The sequence below is a fragment of the Mytilus edulis genome, chromosome 3 (genome assembly GCF_963676685.1).
Source record: "Mytilus edulis chromosome 3, xbMytEdul2.2, whole genome shotgun sequence".
Classification (NCBI taxonomy): Eukaryota; Metazoa; Mollusca; class Bivalvia; order Mytilida; family Mytilidae; genus Mytilus; species Mytilus edulis.
Genome location: NC_092346.1, coordinates 29,090,234 through 29,106,162, shown reverse-complemented (window position 1 = coordinate 29,106,162; position 15,929 = coordinate 29,090,234). Strand labels below are relative to the sequence as shown.

Sequence of the window (15,929 nt, the reverse complement as noted above, 5' to 3'; positions counted from 1 at the left end):
AACAATTTAAAAAATAAGGTGACTCCATTCAGCGACCGATTTGAAGAGCGATCATTCTAGAATAAGTAAAAACGGTTAATGAATAGCCTTTTATCAATGCTTGTAACAATTTCATTATAACATACTGATAGGAATATGTAAGTTTACAGATTATAAAGTCTTAATGGTCAATTATCTCAAAAACAAAAATTTACTTTCTAACATAGACGCCTTATTCATAAATGAGTCTGGGTATAAATTGAAACCAACGTTATACTTCATGTATTTTGTTCCAAGTATTCATAATGGATGTACCTTTATTCTTATTGTTAATTTATGCCTTCGCAAACAATATGATTCTATGTGACAATGAAGTAAGAATGCGCATCCACGGGAGCATAACTGCCACAGGTACGTATATATTTAGATTTATCATATACTTAGACTAAATAACATATGATTTTTACTGTATGATAATAGCATTAAATTAATGTAAATTCCATATTTTTCGAATTGGTGCTTAGCGGGCTGATATGAAAAGTTTATCACATGTTTCGATTGTTATCACATGCCTTTCCGTAACGTTATCACATGGCATTCCGGTGTTACTCGGCAAATTCCGGAAAATACACCTCAATGCTACGTTTTCAGTGAAAAACATAACGAAATAGTGTACAAAACAATTATTTAGATACCGTGAAAAGTATATTGTGTAAAATAATAACCAAAAAAATAAAAAAAAAATAAAAAAAAACAAAGAAATTATTAAATAAATGCATTCTTTATAAGTTTCAAACATAATTAAGAAAGTTACTTTGAAAAAGGTTGACTTTTCCAAACAGTGTTCATTATGTTTATTGTTGGGTTTTTTTTGTTTGTCGAGTCGTCCATATTAAAAATGTTTTCTCCTCTGTTAAGGCATATGGTAGAAAGATTTGATACCAAATGTACTTAATTTGGGTCCGACTTCCGTGAACTTTTCAATCTTTGAACTTCTATTTGGGAACCACGTAAAAGGATCAATATATGAATCTGTTATTTTTCTCCATTGTTGAAGCATATGATAAAAAGATCATAACATGTCATTTTTCATATCGCATGCATTATCAGCCCTCGGTCAATATCAGCCCTCGAGCCATGCGGCTCTTGGGCTGATATTGAACCTAGGGCTGATAATACATGCGATATGAAAAATGCCATGTAATAATCTGATAATATACAACTTTCTTTTTATTTGGGCATTTCATAATTTCTAATTGCAAAATGTTTTATGTTCTAAAAAGTTCAAATTTCAAAGAACTATTAATATTATATTTTCTAATGCGATATCAAGAAAATGCATACTAAGTCAGGAATAGTACAGTTGTTATCCATTCGTTTTATATATTTGAGCTTTTGATTTTGTCATTTGATTAGGGATCATCCGTTTTGAATTTTCCTCGGATCGAGTTTAGTGTTTTTGTGATTTGACTTTTTTCAAAAGGAACCCGGGAATTTGAACACTTCGAATCAACAAAAAATAGATGAACATGAGAATTTTATGTTTGGTGCTGAATGAGATACACTATAAAGGGAACCCGAATTAACATTTTTAATTGGAATCACACCGTTCAACATATTTTGAAAGGATGTTAAATTTTTAGGATTCTTGAAGAAATTCAAAAAAATATTTATTATTGGTTTATAGTTGTCTATTAACAGTTTTTATTAGACCTTAGACGATTGATCTTTGGCCGACATACTAAAAATATACCTATTGAAATGTTAAGTATTTTTTTAGTTATCCTACCATAAAGAGCCAAGTGAGATATTCTGTATTAAATCCTATATAGAGGATATTGTCACTAAATAACATTTTTTACATTTGTTTTTTAACATTTTTGCATAGTAAGTAAATAAAGAAAAACCTGTAAATAGTAAAAAAAATAAGGAAGACAAGATCAACAAAAAGGGACTTTAGTTAAAAATTAAAGTGAGGTTACATAATTTATGGTTAGCGATACAAATTATTAATAGACTAGTTTTAAAATCTGAAATAGAACTGTAATGGTAAAGATCACAAAAGAAAAAAAATGAAATTGTAACAGGTTTTTTTTTGTTGCTGTTTTTTTTAAATTATATTCTCAATTACGATATATTTGTATTTTATTGCACATTTTATTATTTATAAGGTACAAGGATTATAATTTAGTACGCCATACGCACGTTTCGCCCACATAAGACTCATCAGTGACGCTCATATCAAAATAGTTGTAAAGCTAAACAAATATAAAGTTGAAGAGCATAGGGGATCCACAATTCGAAAACGTTGTGCCAAATACGGCTAAAGAAAATCTATTCCTGGGATAAGAAAATCCTTAGTTTTTTTTCGTGTACTGTTTTGTTTTTGATTTGATGCTTGATTGTTCGATTGTCGCTTCGTCTATCTAGATCCAGATTATAAATTGAAGGGAATAAAATTTAAAACATTAATAGTTAACCTCTTTCAAACCTAACATGGATTTTTATAATATTTTCAAAAATTGCTTTTTAAATTATATTTAATAACATTATAAAAGAAAAGAAGCGGTTAAAAGGGAAAATATTTATTGGCAGTATATGAATAAACCACAGGATTTGCGCATTTCTGACAAAAATTCAAAACAATAGTAGCGAACAACCATAAGCCATGAACCTCATCAGCACTTGAAATGTCTTAATATTTTGGATATTTTTCATTTTATTGACAGATAAAAGTTGATTGTTTTCATGTTGAATAAGAAGTTATAATATATCGATCAAACATCAGATGTGTTTATGACGTTATATTTGTAAGACATCAATATTTAGATTTTTCAATTTTACATATTTGCAACATGGTTTAAATATTCTTGAATTGAGTGCAAAGTCTGTAATATTGCCAAAATACTTATATTCAAATCTTATTTTCAATAATAGATATCAGCCAAGGCTTTACACGATAAGATATTTTGCTACAAAATGCATTTTACAAATATGATGATGTGTGTAAAATACCTTTTTGAGTAAAGCATTACTTCATATCTTTTCTATCCAACAACATAAAAAAAACACCGTTTAAAATGGTAAATTTAAGTAAAACATTTAAGTTTCGACATGTAATCCATATAGAATCGAATTCATAACAGTGTGGCTGTGGACATTGATTGGCGCACTTTAATATCCCATCGACTGGGACAGATAAGTTGAAAGTTCGTCTATAATGCACATTGCTCACGACGTCCGTAGTATAGACATTTAAACCGTGGGGTTACAAAAGGTTCTCAACGCCTAAATAAAATAATTCGAAATACTAATCAGGAATTTTGTGTTTTTCTTATGTTTTGACAATCAATTTTCATAATATGATATCGCATGTTCTTTCAGAAAAAAGAATGACTTACTGGCTTTAAAAGTTGCAATGCATGTGTTGATTGATCATCTTTTTAGGACGTCAAAGCGATTTAACTATTGCGATTGTCGAATTATGTCATCTTTTAACGTTTATCTGGTCAAAAAGTGTATTTTAGAACGAATGCATAATCCACTTTCAAAAGTTGTGCAAATACAAAACATATAGACAAAATATACTTCTGCCCTGTCTTTTTCGTTCTTGAAAGTTATTGGATAGTAAGAAAGCTATTTGGATTAAGCACTGTGAAATTTGCATGCATTTACGTTATTGTATTGGTAAAATGTATCATTTGGTGTATATAGGAAACTTAAACTGTTCTGCTATACTGCTTCTATACTTGTGAAAACACTTGGCAACAGAAACGCATTCATCTTATTTATACAAATCGACCAAATTTACATAGAAATGCATTTTGTGATCGCAAATAAAATATGTCCCGGACCATATGAGTATTTGGACCATACGCTTATGGTCATGACGCGTATACTCATATGGTCCGACGATACGCGTATGGTTGGACCATATGAGTATAAGCGTATGGTCATGACCATACGCGTATGGTCCAAATACTCATATGGTCAGGAACACATGCATGATACTCTGTGCGTTGTAGGTCGTCTATTCATATTTTTTTCTTTTGTTGATTTAGTTGACGTCTTTCTATGAGTGATTATTTGTTAATGACTTTAAACTTACTTGCAAATAATTTAAAACCAAGACTTGAATTATAAAAATGTCCAAACAAACCATGATTTTTTTTTAAACATACATCCATTGAAAAGGGCTAAAATTCGCCAGGTCTTTAATTTCAACTTAGTGAGTTGACTAAAGTAATATTGCGGACCATTTTCCAATTTTCATTCGGTATCCCTATTTTTTTCTCTCGCTTAACTTTCGTGTTTGTTTTTACATGCCAAGACCTCTTGGAGCTTTCATTCTATAAAGTGTGCATTTTGCTAATGGTTGAAGGCCATACGGGGACCCGTATAGTTTTAAAAAGATGCATTTTTTTACAAAATCATACAGGACGCATTTTTTGCTTCTGTCCCAAGTAAGGAGCCTCTGGCCTTTGGTAGTCTTGTATGTTTATTAATTTTTGTTCATTTATTTGTTTAGGAGTTAAGTATGACGTACATTTTCACTGAACTAGTACACTTTTTATAATAGTTTTTCGATATTTCTCGGGCAAAAATTATCACGAATATAATGCCTACCCATGTTAAAACTAAAATAAAGTATAGTTTGCATCAATTATTTCTTAAACCTACCATTTTTTTTTTGTCTGTGTTGGATTTGTGTGGCATTAAAAAATGTAAGAGTATAAACTTCACAGTGCAACTTCCAAAAAGAATACAAGATTTATTGATTTTAAAAATGCGACCAAAATTCAAAATGTGCTTGCACCGTTACTTTTTCCAATATAAATATTCGAACTATTTTGTTTGTTGTTTTCTTAACAAATTTACATCATTTTTAAAAAGACCACTTTGTGACTTCAATATTTAGTAGACTATAAAAGCGATGTTCATTATCTTTCTCCTGCTGTAAGTTTAATTTAGTTATTTTGTGTCATGAATGCCATGTATTTTTTTTTAAATTTGAATAAAAGGGAGTCAAGTTGTCTTATACGTCAATGATACACACACAAAAAAAGATTTGTTTTGTTATCCGGAACTTTTCACAAACAAAGCCACATAGTTAGCATTGAATAAATAGTAGACCACTCTTAAATTATCACAACGTAAAAGTGTTTGTTCTCTTAATCAATAAGATAGTTTGTGAAATAACGCGGTTCCCCATTAACTTAAAAGTGTTGGTGTTTTTTTACAATGAATACATTTTTGTTTAATTTTTATTATTTATTGATATCAGCTCTGAACATTATTATTCTTAAAAGTGAAACTGTTGTAAGTGATGGTATACAAATTATCTAAAACTAGTTTCATTTTATGTATTAAAATGTGTAACAAGTGATTATTTAAATCCCCACTTGAAGGCCTCCGAAAGACTGAGTGAGCATAAAATCATCGTCAACGACAACAAGTTATAGATAAATTTTTCAGTATAATTACTATCAAACGTGTTTCCGTCGACCACACTGTTATGAATTTGATTCTATTAGCTACCCATCACGTGTGACATTTCAACATTCAAGCAACGACCGAAGATCTTACACTCAATAAATGAACGCAGTTTTGAAACGTTCGGAGACCCGATAATCTTGCTTCGAAAGTCAATGACTTATCTACCTGTAAAACTGTCGAATGTGGACAACTAGGTTTTTTTGTTATGTTTGACTTCTATCTCATTAAAACATACCCCATATATCTTTTCATTTAAATCTAGTTTTACTACCTTTTTATACTGCCTGGATCAAATTCAAATTAAGGTTTTTTTGCGCCTGTCCCAAGTCAGGAGCCTCTGGCCTTTGTTAGTCTTGTATTTTTTTAATTTTAGTTTCTTGTGTACAATTCGGAAATAGTATGGCGTTCATTATCACTGAACTAGTATATATTTGTTTAGGGGCCAGCTGAAGGACGCCTCCGGGTGCGGGAATGTCTCGCTACATTGAAGACCTGTTAGTGACCTTCTGCTGTTGTTTTTTCTATGGTCGGGTTGTTGTCTCTTTGACACATTTCCCATTTCCATTCTCAATTTTATTTTGTCGCGATATAAACGTTTCGACAATATCCAGTCATTGAATAATCAGTACCATGCACAGATTACAATGTATGCTTACAATTTTACTGTTTATATCCGGGGTAAAGCATACATGCTACTATAAAACAAAAAAGAATCAACATAATTCTTTTCTAATTATTTAAGCTTTCAAAATGTTTGTAAAATATTTTACAGGCTGCTTCGCGTGTTAAACAGTAATGTAACTTATTGCAAATGTTCAAATCATTGATTTTGTTTTCGACAGGTACAATGGAAAACATAACTGAAGACTCCAGAAAAACAGTCAAGCTAGCCACCGAAATCAGGAATATGCTGAACGGTTTGTACATATACATGTATTGATTTAAATTGTGAATTAAACAATATAAATGCAAGGTATTTGTTTTCTTGTTTACTTCAAAAGTTTTAATTCTATCCTACATAGAAGTATAACTAAATTGACTTATTTTTACCCAGTCTCAATTTATTCCGAATGTAACAGAATAATTACAGTTTTCAAAGAAAAACATGGGGTGCATTGGAGAGTACATTCCCTAATAAACAAGTATTCAATATGTGTTTTTTATAATTAACGTTTTGTTGAGCAACTGATCGGGATAAAATGTGGGTGGTCTTTTTTCTGATATGTTAGATCTTAAAACAGGGATTTGAAAAATATTTACACTAGGTGAAATGATAAATTCGGAAATACACCACAATCAATGAAGGAGTCTATATTCTATCAAGAACATGAATAACTGTTCTGGTATATAAATCAGATACACAAATTTTGCTTATTTCCCACAGGTACTATGGAAAACCTTACTGAAGACTCCAACAAAGCAGTCAAGCTTGCCACCGGAATTAAGGACATGTTAAACGGTTTGTGTATTTCTTTTTCATTTCGTCGTATAATTAAGTACAAATAAATGGTATTTAGAATCGGCAAAACGTCTGTTCTCCGGTATACGTAATTTGAATTAATTTTATTATCTTCACTCTTAGTAAATTATGTGTTGTCTGCTTATAATTATTCATTTCCCTATTTTGGAAGTCTTATTCTTGTCAAATCCTCCTCAAAACTAAATATTACAGCCTACTAACTTATTATTTATTTTCCAAAATGGGGATCTTTGTGGTACACTATTTCATACAAAATGCTTACCAGTATTTAGCAATTTAAAGCGGAAGTAGTTTACCAATGTTCAAATCTTGTAAATGTATCAGAAAGAGGAAAAACAATGCAACAAACTAAAAAAAAGCAAATCTCATAAACAGCACAAAGAAGAGGACCATATGCGTTGACAGATTAATCATCCAAGATGTGCATGCATCATCTGCCGTGCGAACCCACACAAATTCAGAATATCACAAAATGGCCAATTTTACTGTGCATATTATCTATTCCCGTTGGCTAGAAGTATACCAGGATGGCTGAGATCTCACAAAACATCTTTAACCCCATCGCATTTTTTTCGCCTGTCCCAAATCAGGAACCTTTGTTAGTATTGTCATTTTTTTCTTCACTTTTGATTTGTTTATACATATATCGGAGTTTAGTGTGACGTTAATTTTCTCTGAACTAGTGTAAACTTTTGGTTAGGGGCCAGCTAAAGCACATCTACTGATGTGATATTTCTCGTTATGTTGAAGACCCATTGATGGCCTTAACTGTTTCTGCTATGTGGCCGGGTTGTTGTCAATTTGACCCACTCCCCGTATCCATTCTCAATTTTAAGGTAACAGATCATACCACTGCACTGGTTTCAGGAGATCTATGAGTAACATAGAGTACTAGTTATTCAATTTTTTGTCCAAAAAATGCTTTAAAGAATCAATACATATGTATATCCAGCTCAATATTGATTAAAAAAGTTATCTTTAATAGTATATGACTACCTCCGTGACATTAGAAACAAGCAGTCAGTTTAATGATGGGAACACTATACTGGAAATGTATTTTATACGTTTTATATAACTTGCTTAAAAATTTAAAAGTGGAAAGTTACACCTAAGAATATGCTGAACGATTCCTTTGTTTATTATTATTATTAAAACATTGTAATTAATAAAATAATAGTTTATGTATACAGTCTTCTTTTATATTAAGTAAGTTTTATATCTTAATGTTTTGGTTTTTGTTTGTTTTTGATAGGTATGTGTTTATATAGCGATAGCAAAAATAGCTGTGAGAAGATGGAAAAAGAGACGCAGAAGGTCACTGCAGGTATTAAATATATTTATATCAACCTATATAGCTATCAACACTGAGAAAAGCGCACATATGAAAGGAAATGAAATATTTACATTTACATTTAACTGTTTATTGAAATGCGACTTCCATATAGTATATTGAGTTTTTGTAGTTCTTTTGTTGTATTATATTATTCACCAAAATCCGCAATAAATCTAGCTGTCTCTGTTCCTTTCGTCCTTGTGTTGCTATTTTTGATTCGAAGGTAAACATTGTCATCTAGAAATTAATTGCTAGAAGATTTTAAAAAATAGCATTACTGACCTGATCACAAATCGTCATTCTGATTTATCCATATTAAATATTGAACATACGGGTAAATGGAAATTTATATTTCGATTCAGTCAGTTTACATTTCTTTTACTCTTATCAATAAATATTCATTTGATTATTTAGAAATGGATTCGATCAAAGACAAACTTGACAAAATACTGAGTATTGTTACTGATATGAAAAGTAAGTAGAAACTTTGGCTTACGTAAAAAAGGAGATGATTCATGATAAAGAGGACACGTGCTTCCAAAAAAGAAGTTCGTAGATTTATATGTTCTTGAAAAAACTATAATAAAAAAAATACAAATCAGTATTCAATCATTTTGAAAATATCAATAAATTGTTTTTAATCCAGCGTGGTTCCCAAAAAGAAGCTTGGTTCGTAAAATAATATGTTTGTTGAAATAAAAAAAAAAGTATCATCACAAAATTCAAAGTAATAAACTACTTTGAAAATATCAATAAACTGTTTTAAATCTTGAAATATCATTTTTGAAAAGTTAATATATTTGCAGGAATATGTTAATGGTAATTAAAATACTAAAGAAAATGTAACGCATAGAGAATGAATCTGTGAGAGATGGTTCAAAAGTATACCAATACATTTTAACTTCTTAGAATGTTTCAATTCTATGTTATATTAAGACAATGGTAATAGGATTCTGCCGAAAGAATGTAAATATATCACAGATCCTGGACTACAAACAATTTACCTTGACGATCTCAGAAATATGTCAGTACAATGTGAGGAAGGAGGATGGACTGTAAGTATATTAGAAATTTTAATGCAATTATTTTGTATCAATGGTTCTGATTGGATGACAGTAAGCGTAAAATTCTGTATCTCCTTGTCTGTAACTAAGGAAGCCTACATTTTGAATTGCGGAATGTATGGACATGTAATTGCTGCAATAATAAGCAAAAAAAACTCACATGTTGCACCTATAAATTTTCCTTTCATCAAATTTAATAACATTCCGGAGCCAGATAACGCCCAGTGTTTACGTTTGGCGTCAGAGGCGTACATATGAAGTCATCTAGATTAGGTTCAAACGAAGATAACATCTTTCCGCGGAATTTTCTCCGCTTAACGTCGCGAGGTTTACTAAACTTGCGACAGTAAAATTACTGATGGACGTCCGCAAAGCTTCAAATACAATACAGTTGTCTCTTAATTGTTCCTTTGTGTAAAGAATTGAAGGAAAAAAATCCTTTAATATCCATGTATCAACTTTTTAATTTTCTAATCATTGTTGTCATTTATAGTAGATCAAGTAGTACATTTGCGGAAATGCCAATGAGACAGCTGAAAACACATAAAACATTCTGATCGAGTTAAGCCTATTTATGTTGTAATGCTACACCACTGTTTCAGGTCAGTGATTGGTGGTGGTTCATAAGTGTTTCTTGTTTTTTAAATAGATTGGTTTTTATGTTTGAAGTGTTTTACACTATTTATTTTGACGTCCTTCATAGCTTGATGTTCGATGTGAGTCAAAGCTCCGTGTCGTACTTTGACCTATAACTGTTTCCTTTTTGCATCTTGTGACCTTGGACGGATAGATACATCTTATTGGCACTCATTCTTCATCTTCCTATTTGTAATGACATCAGGCGATACATAAATGTCATTTGATGTGTTTTAGGTTTGATTTTGCCATTTGATAAAGGTTGCATTACTGTAAAAACTGACAATGCATTTTCACATAGGAACTCCCTTTACAACTAAAACTGTACCACTTTTACTATGAAGTTTTGAAAAAAATCATATCCTAGAATGGAAAGTTCATATGCACTACTATTTTTTTCAAGGGTCAAAGTATAGGGCTGTGCGGCATATATATTACCCGAACTTCTAAGAGTTTAAACTAACGCTAAATTTCTGAACTACCTCTACCTCAACTGTAGTGTTACTACAGATTTCAATATAAACAATATTCATATGTATATTTATTGGTATTATTCCCAAGTTATGTCTTTATGAGATGCAACCTACAGATCAGAAATTGGAACCAGTATGTTAACAAAATTAATTATCTATGAATATTCTAAAAAAAGAGGCGTGGAATGAAACAACTGTATTTACAAAGTGCAACCTATAGGACTTCCCATTTTGAATTTCCATTGGAGTTCGCGATTTTTGTCTTTTTATTTTTTACAGCTGGAAGGCAAACGGAGCACAAATCTGTAAAACTATTGGTACAATAGTAGTACCATACAATACCGTATATATTCTAAATTCTAAGCAACACATACTTTTTTTATTCTCTGTTCTATGAATCCTTGAAAGAGGGACGAAAGATACCACAGGGACAGTCAAACTCATAAATCGAAAATAAACTGACAACGCCATGGCTAAAAATAAAAGAACAAACAGACAAATAATAGTACACACGACACAAAATACAAAACTAAAGAATAAACAACACGAACCCCACCAAAAACTAAGGGTGATTTCAGGTGCTCCGGAAGGGTAAGCATATCCTGCTCCACATGTGGCATCCGTCGTGTTGCTTATGAGATAAAAAAAAATCCGGTAAATAGTATAATTCGGTAGGTCAAATTTATAAAAGGGAAGGGGATTGTAGTTACTTAGTCATTAGATTAACTATAACTTACTCATTTAAGATTTAACGTAAGTATGGGTTCCAGACCTCAAGGCTGCCTCCTTAATATTATAACCCAATGGTCTATTTCACTGGGTTTTTTTTTAATAAAGTTCATTTCAATTCATATACTAGATTTTAGAAATACAATATGTATATATAACAGCTGTTTTCCATTCGTTTGAAGTGTTTTATATTTTGCCATTTGATTAAGGACTTTCCGATTTGAATTTTCCTCGGAGTTTCCTCGGTTATTCACTTTATTTCTATTTTAATGTGTTAGCTTATACAAAAAAGATATGATGGTAGTGTTGAATTCCACAGGAATTGGAAAGATTATGAAAATGGATTTGGTGACATACATGGAGAGTTCTGGTTAGGTAAGAAAATATGATGTTATGAAAATTTAAAGATTTTTTTTTTCAGTGTAATGAATTAATTTGTGATAAAACGTTTTACCAGTAAGTGTACATAGACAATAATAGTGCATTGACATATCAACGATTTAAGGACGAGGCTTAGAAACGGGGAAATACGAGGTTCTGTCGAGCTTTTTTCCCGTTTCGGGCCGAATCCTTATATCGTTGATATGTCAAGTCAATGCATTACTATTGTCTTTATACTGCAATCTAAAAAAACATTTTCAATTGTTGTCAAATGTGATGATTTTATTTTTTGATTTAATTATTGGAAAACTTCCCCCTTTTATTAAAAGGCCTCATATCATGCAGGCGAAGAAATAAGCAACACAATGAAATGTACATTACCTGTTGAAATTCGCAATCGCTGGTGAACGAATTTGTTTGAAAATGAACAAAATTATCAACAATAAGCATAAAACATACTAATTTATAGTTTGCAGACCAAAAATATTAACAAGTGAAATATGTTTTTTTTTATATAAATTGCAAAAGAAATAAGTTTAAGTTGTTGTATACATTGAAAACAAGAACAGGTTGAATAGGTCGTATGAATAATTAATTATAATTTCGGCAATTTCTATTTAAATATTCATGAGGAAAAGTGATATCATGTCATTGACTGTATATGACATAGAAATATACGGTCAACGCATTTTGACTGCTCAAATAGAACGAGTGCAGTATAAATCTTGTTTAAAGACCTTGCTAGCATATCATAAGATGTTGATACAGGCTTGAAAATGACCACACTTCATCATATTTTTAAAATATTCTGTGTATCAAATATTTTGCTCTTGCATTTTATCAACTTATGGATAACAAAGCTTTAATTAAAATATTCGTGTTTTGTTTGTTTGTGATTATCAGTGTACACACATACATTTCAGGCAACAAGAATATAGCTCAACTTACATCAGAGGGAAATCATGAACTTAGGATAGATGTGGAAGACTGGGACGGTAACATGCGTTATGCAGTTTATAAAAGCTTTTCAGTAGGCGATTCATCTACAAAATACCGATTAAACATAAGCAATTACTCAGGAAACGCAGGTAAATATTATAAAATATGTCGTGGTGCTAAAGAGGAAGTGCTCTGTCTTCTTTTCCAGAAAACATTGACTATGTTGATATTTCAAACATTTACATTGAGGTTCATACAATGATATTTTTTTGTTACCAGTGCCTACTTAATGCACATGTCCAATCAACAATTTTTTTTATTGTTTTTAAGATAATGTCTAGATAGTCATGTGCATTCAAAATTAGATTTTAAGTTTTAAAGCTGTATAGTTATCAAAGGTACCAGGATTATAATTTAGTACGCCAGACGCGCGTTTCGTCTACATAAGACTCATCAGTGACGCTCATATCAAAAAAGATATCAAGCCAAACAAGTACAAAGTTGAAGAGCATTGAGGATCCAAAAATTCTAAAAAGTTGTGCCAAATACGTAATAAGGTAATCTATGCCTGGGATAAGAAAATCCTTAGTTTTTCGAAAAATTCAGGGATTTGTAAACAGGAAATTTATAATAATGAACACATATATGTGTGCATTAGGTTTCATGAGCATTGCATCAAAAACGTTTCAAAACAAAACATTGCCCATGTGTTCAATCAAATATGCGTTAAAAATTATAATGAATGAAGTCAACTAATTCTGGTCAATTTTGCTATCAGAATCTTTGTGTACGATATCTAAATAAACTCATTGGTGGAAGAATACGGATCCGGCTAACCCCGCCACATTCTGAATGTATGTGCCTGTCCAAAGTCAGGAGCCTGTCACTCAGTGGTTGTCGTTTTTTGCTGTGTTACATATTTTTTTTTCGTTCATTTTTTGTTCATTATTGAGACCGTTAGTTTTCTGGTTTGAATTGTTTTACATTTGTGATTTCGGGACCTTTTATAGCGGTCTATGCGATATGGGCTTTGCTCATTTGTTGAAGACCGTACGGTGACCTATAGCTGTTAATTTCTGTGTCATGTTGGTCTCTTGTGGAGAGTTGTCTCATTTGTAATCATACCACATCTTCTTATTTATATCATCATAGATACTTAATAAGGCTAATGCAGTATTTTTGTAGATTTTTTACAAAAAAAATATTCTGGCAAACAATAGACTTTGTTTTGTAAACACCTTAAATAATAATGTTCAGTTATTTATAAAATATTGGTATCAGAACTCAAAAAAGTGTCCGTACTGCATTTTCTAGTAAGAATAATTTAATAAAATTGAGAAAAAAACTCAAAATTAATTAAAAGGGCACTTGAATATACTGTAATTTAATTGAATTTTAATTTCGGTTTGGGTTTTTCTTCTTTACTGAAAAATCATTAAAAAAAATAATTCAACAGAAAATGCGGAGTAGATATAAACAAAAGAAGATGTGGTATGATAGCCAATGAGACAACTTTCCACAAGAGACCTAATGACACAGAAATAACAAGTATAGGTCACCATATGGCCTTCAACAATGAGCAAAGCCCATACCGCATAGTCAGCTATAAAAGGCCCCGAAATGACAAATGTTAAACCATTCAAACGATAAAACAAACGGCATATTTATGCACAAAAATTGAACGAAAAATAAATGTTTATGTAACAAATCAACAAACGACAACCACTGAATTACAGGCTCCTGACTTAAGTACACTTTGATGTTTTGGGCGTGTTGCATTTATAGTCTCTTATCTAACATTCTCTTGTGTTTTTTAAATCAAAATCAATTCAAAAGTAAATAAATGTTTGACCTAGGAACCAAATATCTCAAAAGGAGTTCAATAACCTATCAATATTCTAGCTTATTTAGTTTCTTAACTATTCTAATGCTCTACTGACTTAAAGTATCAATTCAAATTCTATATTTTTCAATTTTACCTTAAGAAACATTTATCGCCTACTATTATTCACCTTAACACAAGCGAAAAGCTGAAATCGGTCTTGAACGCTTCTCGTGGCTAACCAAATTCAAATGACTACTTCAATCTGACGTTACGAAATGAAGAATAAACCATTTAAGGTCGTGTCCATGTATACAAAACTGAGGGGTGAAATATACCAAAGGGATATGCAAACTCAGAAGTCGAAAACATACTGCTATGCCAAAGAAAAACAAAAAACGACCAAAACGAAATAGTTACCAAAACAAAACACAGAAAACTAAAGACTGAACATTATGAACAAGTATATGTACCAGCAGAAAAAGTGTTTGTAAACAATTGCCACGTGCTTATTGTGCAACAAGTCTTTTCATCCCTAAACATAAGACTATATTTAGTGACAATTTGAATGTTTTTAATCAACTAATAGAATAGAAGTTTCTGTGTATGATTCTTGCACAAATGCATGCATGTCAATGTATATTTTCGTTTCCTGCTTTACCAAGTGTGTAGAATCTAGACGCTACCGTGTTTTTACCTCCAAATTGAAGAGGTCAAGTGCTACCATTGGTCAAGAATAATGTATTCGGAATGGACGTGACTTTGATCTACCGATAGATGGCGCAACATTGTTATCACAAATGTTGGCTTAATCTGCCAAGGGTGGAGAGGAAGGGAGCGGATCGTAACCCTTGGCTAGCGAAGATGCACTTTAAACGGCCGCGAAGTCTCATGCTTTCTTTTTCTTTTTCAGGTGACGGAATGAGCTATTATAATGGGATGAAGTTCTCAACATATGATCAAGATAACGACGAACATAAAAGTCATAATTGTGCTGGGGGTCTCAATTTTCAAGGTGGATGGTGGTACAATAACTGTTGGCATTCACTAAAAGACGCCATGTTAAATGGGCATTACACCCACAGAAATGATCCTTATCTGGGTATTATGTATCGCACGGTTGGAAAATACTCTATGAAAAAATCTACCATGAAGATTCGAAGATTGTAATTGCGAGTATTACATTCAATAAATGCAAACAAAAGAAAGTTGTTCTAGATACCTATTTATCTGATATTGTAACATCATGCAGGTCATACGTGTGATTTTTTGGGTGAATTAACCCGAATAACCTAGCCGTATATATTCCGATCACTACGATCACTCCTCGAGAAACAGTAGTGGATAGAGGGCGCTGAATTATTCGATAGATATGATTTGAAAACGTTATTGCAATATAATCTCATCGCTCATCTTATTGGTTTATTCATATCGCTTGTAATTATAATCTAAATTGCCTTTCCTAAATGACTATTTCCTTGCCAGTAAGTCGGGTAAGAAAACAAGATTTTGAAATAGCATCCGTCTTTTTGTTCGATTGTGTTGATTCCAATCTATATTTGATACCAACTGTGTTCCTTTTCTGATTCCTTTTTAG

General features: G+C 31.6%; 1 protein-coding gene across 1 annotated transcript; it reads left to right on the top strand.

The window, feature by feature from the left end:
* Window positions 1-265: 265 nt before the first annotated feature.
* Window positions 266-15,516, top strand: LOC139516183 (ficolin-2-like). Its single transcript, XM_071306093.1, has 9 exons — window positions 266-390; window positions 6,318-6,392; window positions 6,860-6,934; window positions 8,208-8,279; window positions 8,703-8,762; window positions 9,225-9,343; window positions 11,469-11,565; window positions 12,495-12,659; window positions 15,246-15,516. Exons 1-9 carry the CDS (start codon window positions 285-287, stop codon window positions 15,500-15,502), a joined length of 1,026 nt encoding a protein of 341 aa, XP_071162194.1. The 5' UTR covers window positions 266-284; the 3' UTR covers window positions 15,503-15,516.
* The last annotated feature ends 413 nt before the right edge of the window (window positions 15,517-15,929 follow it).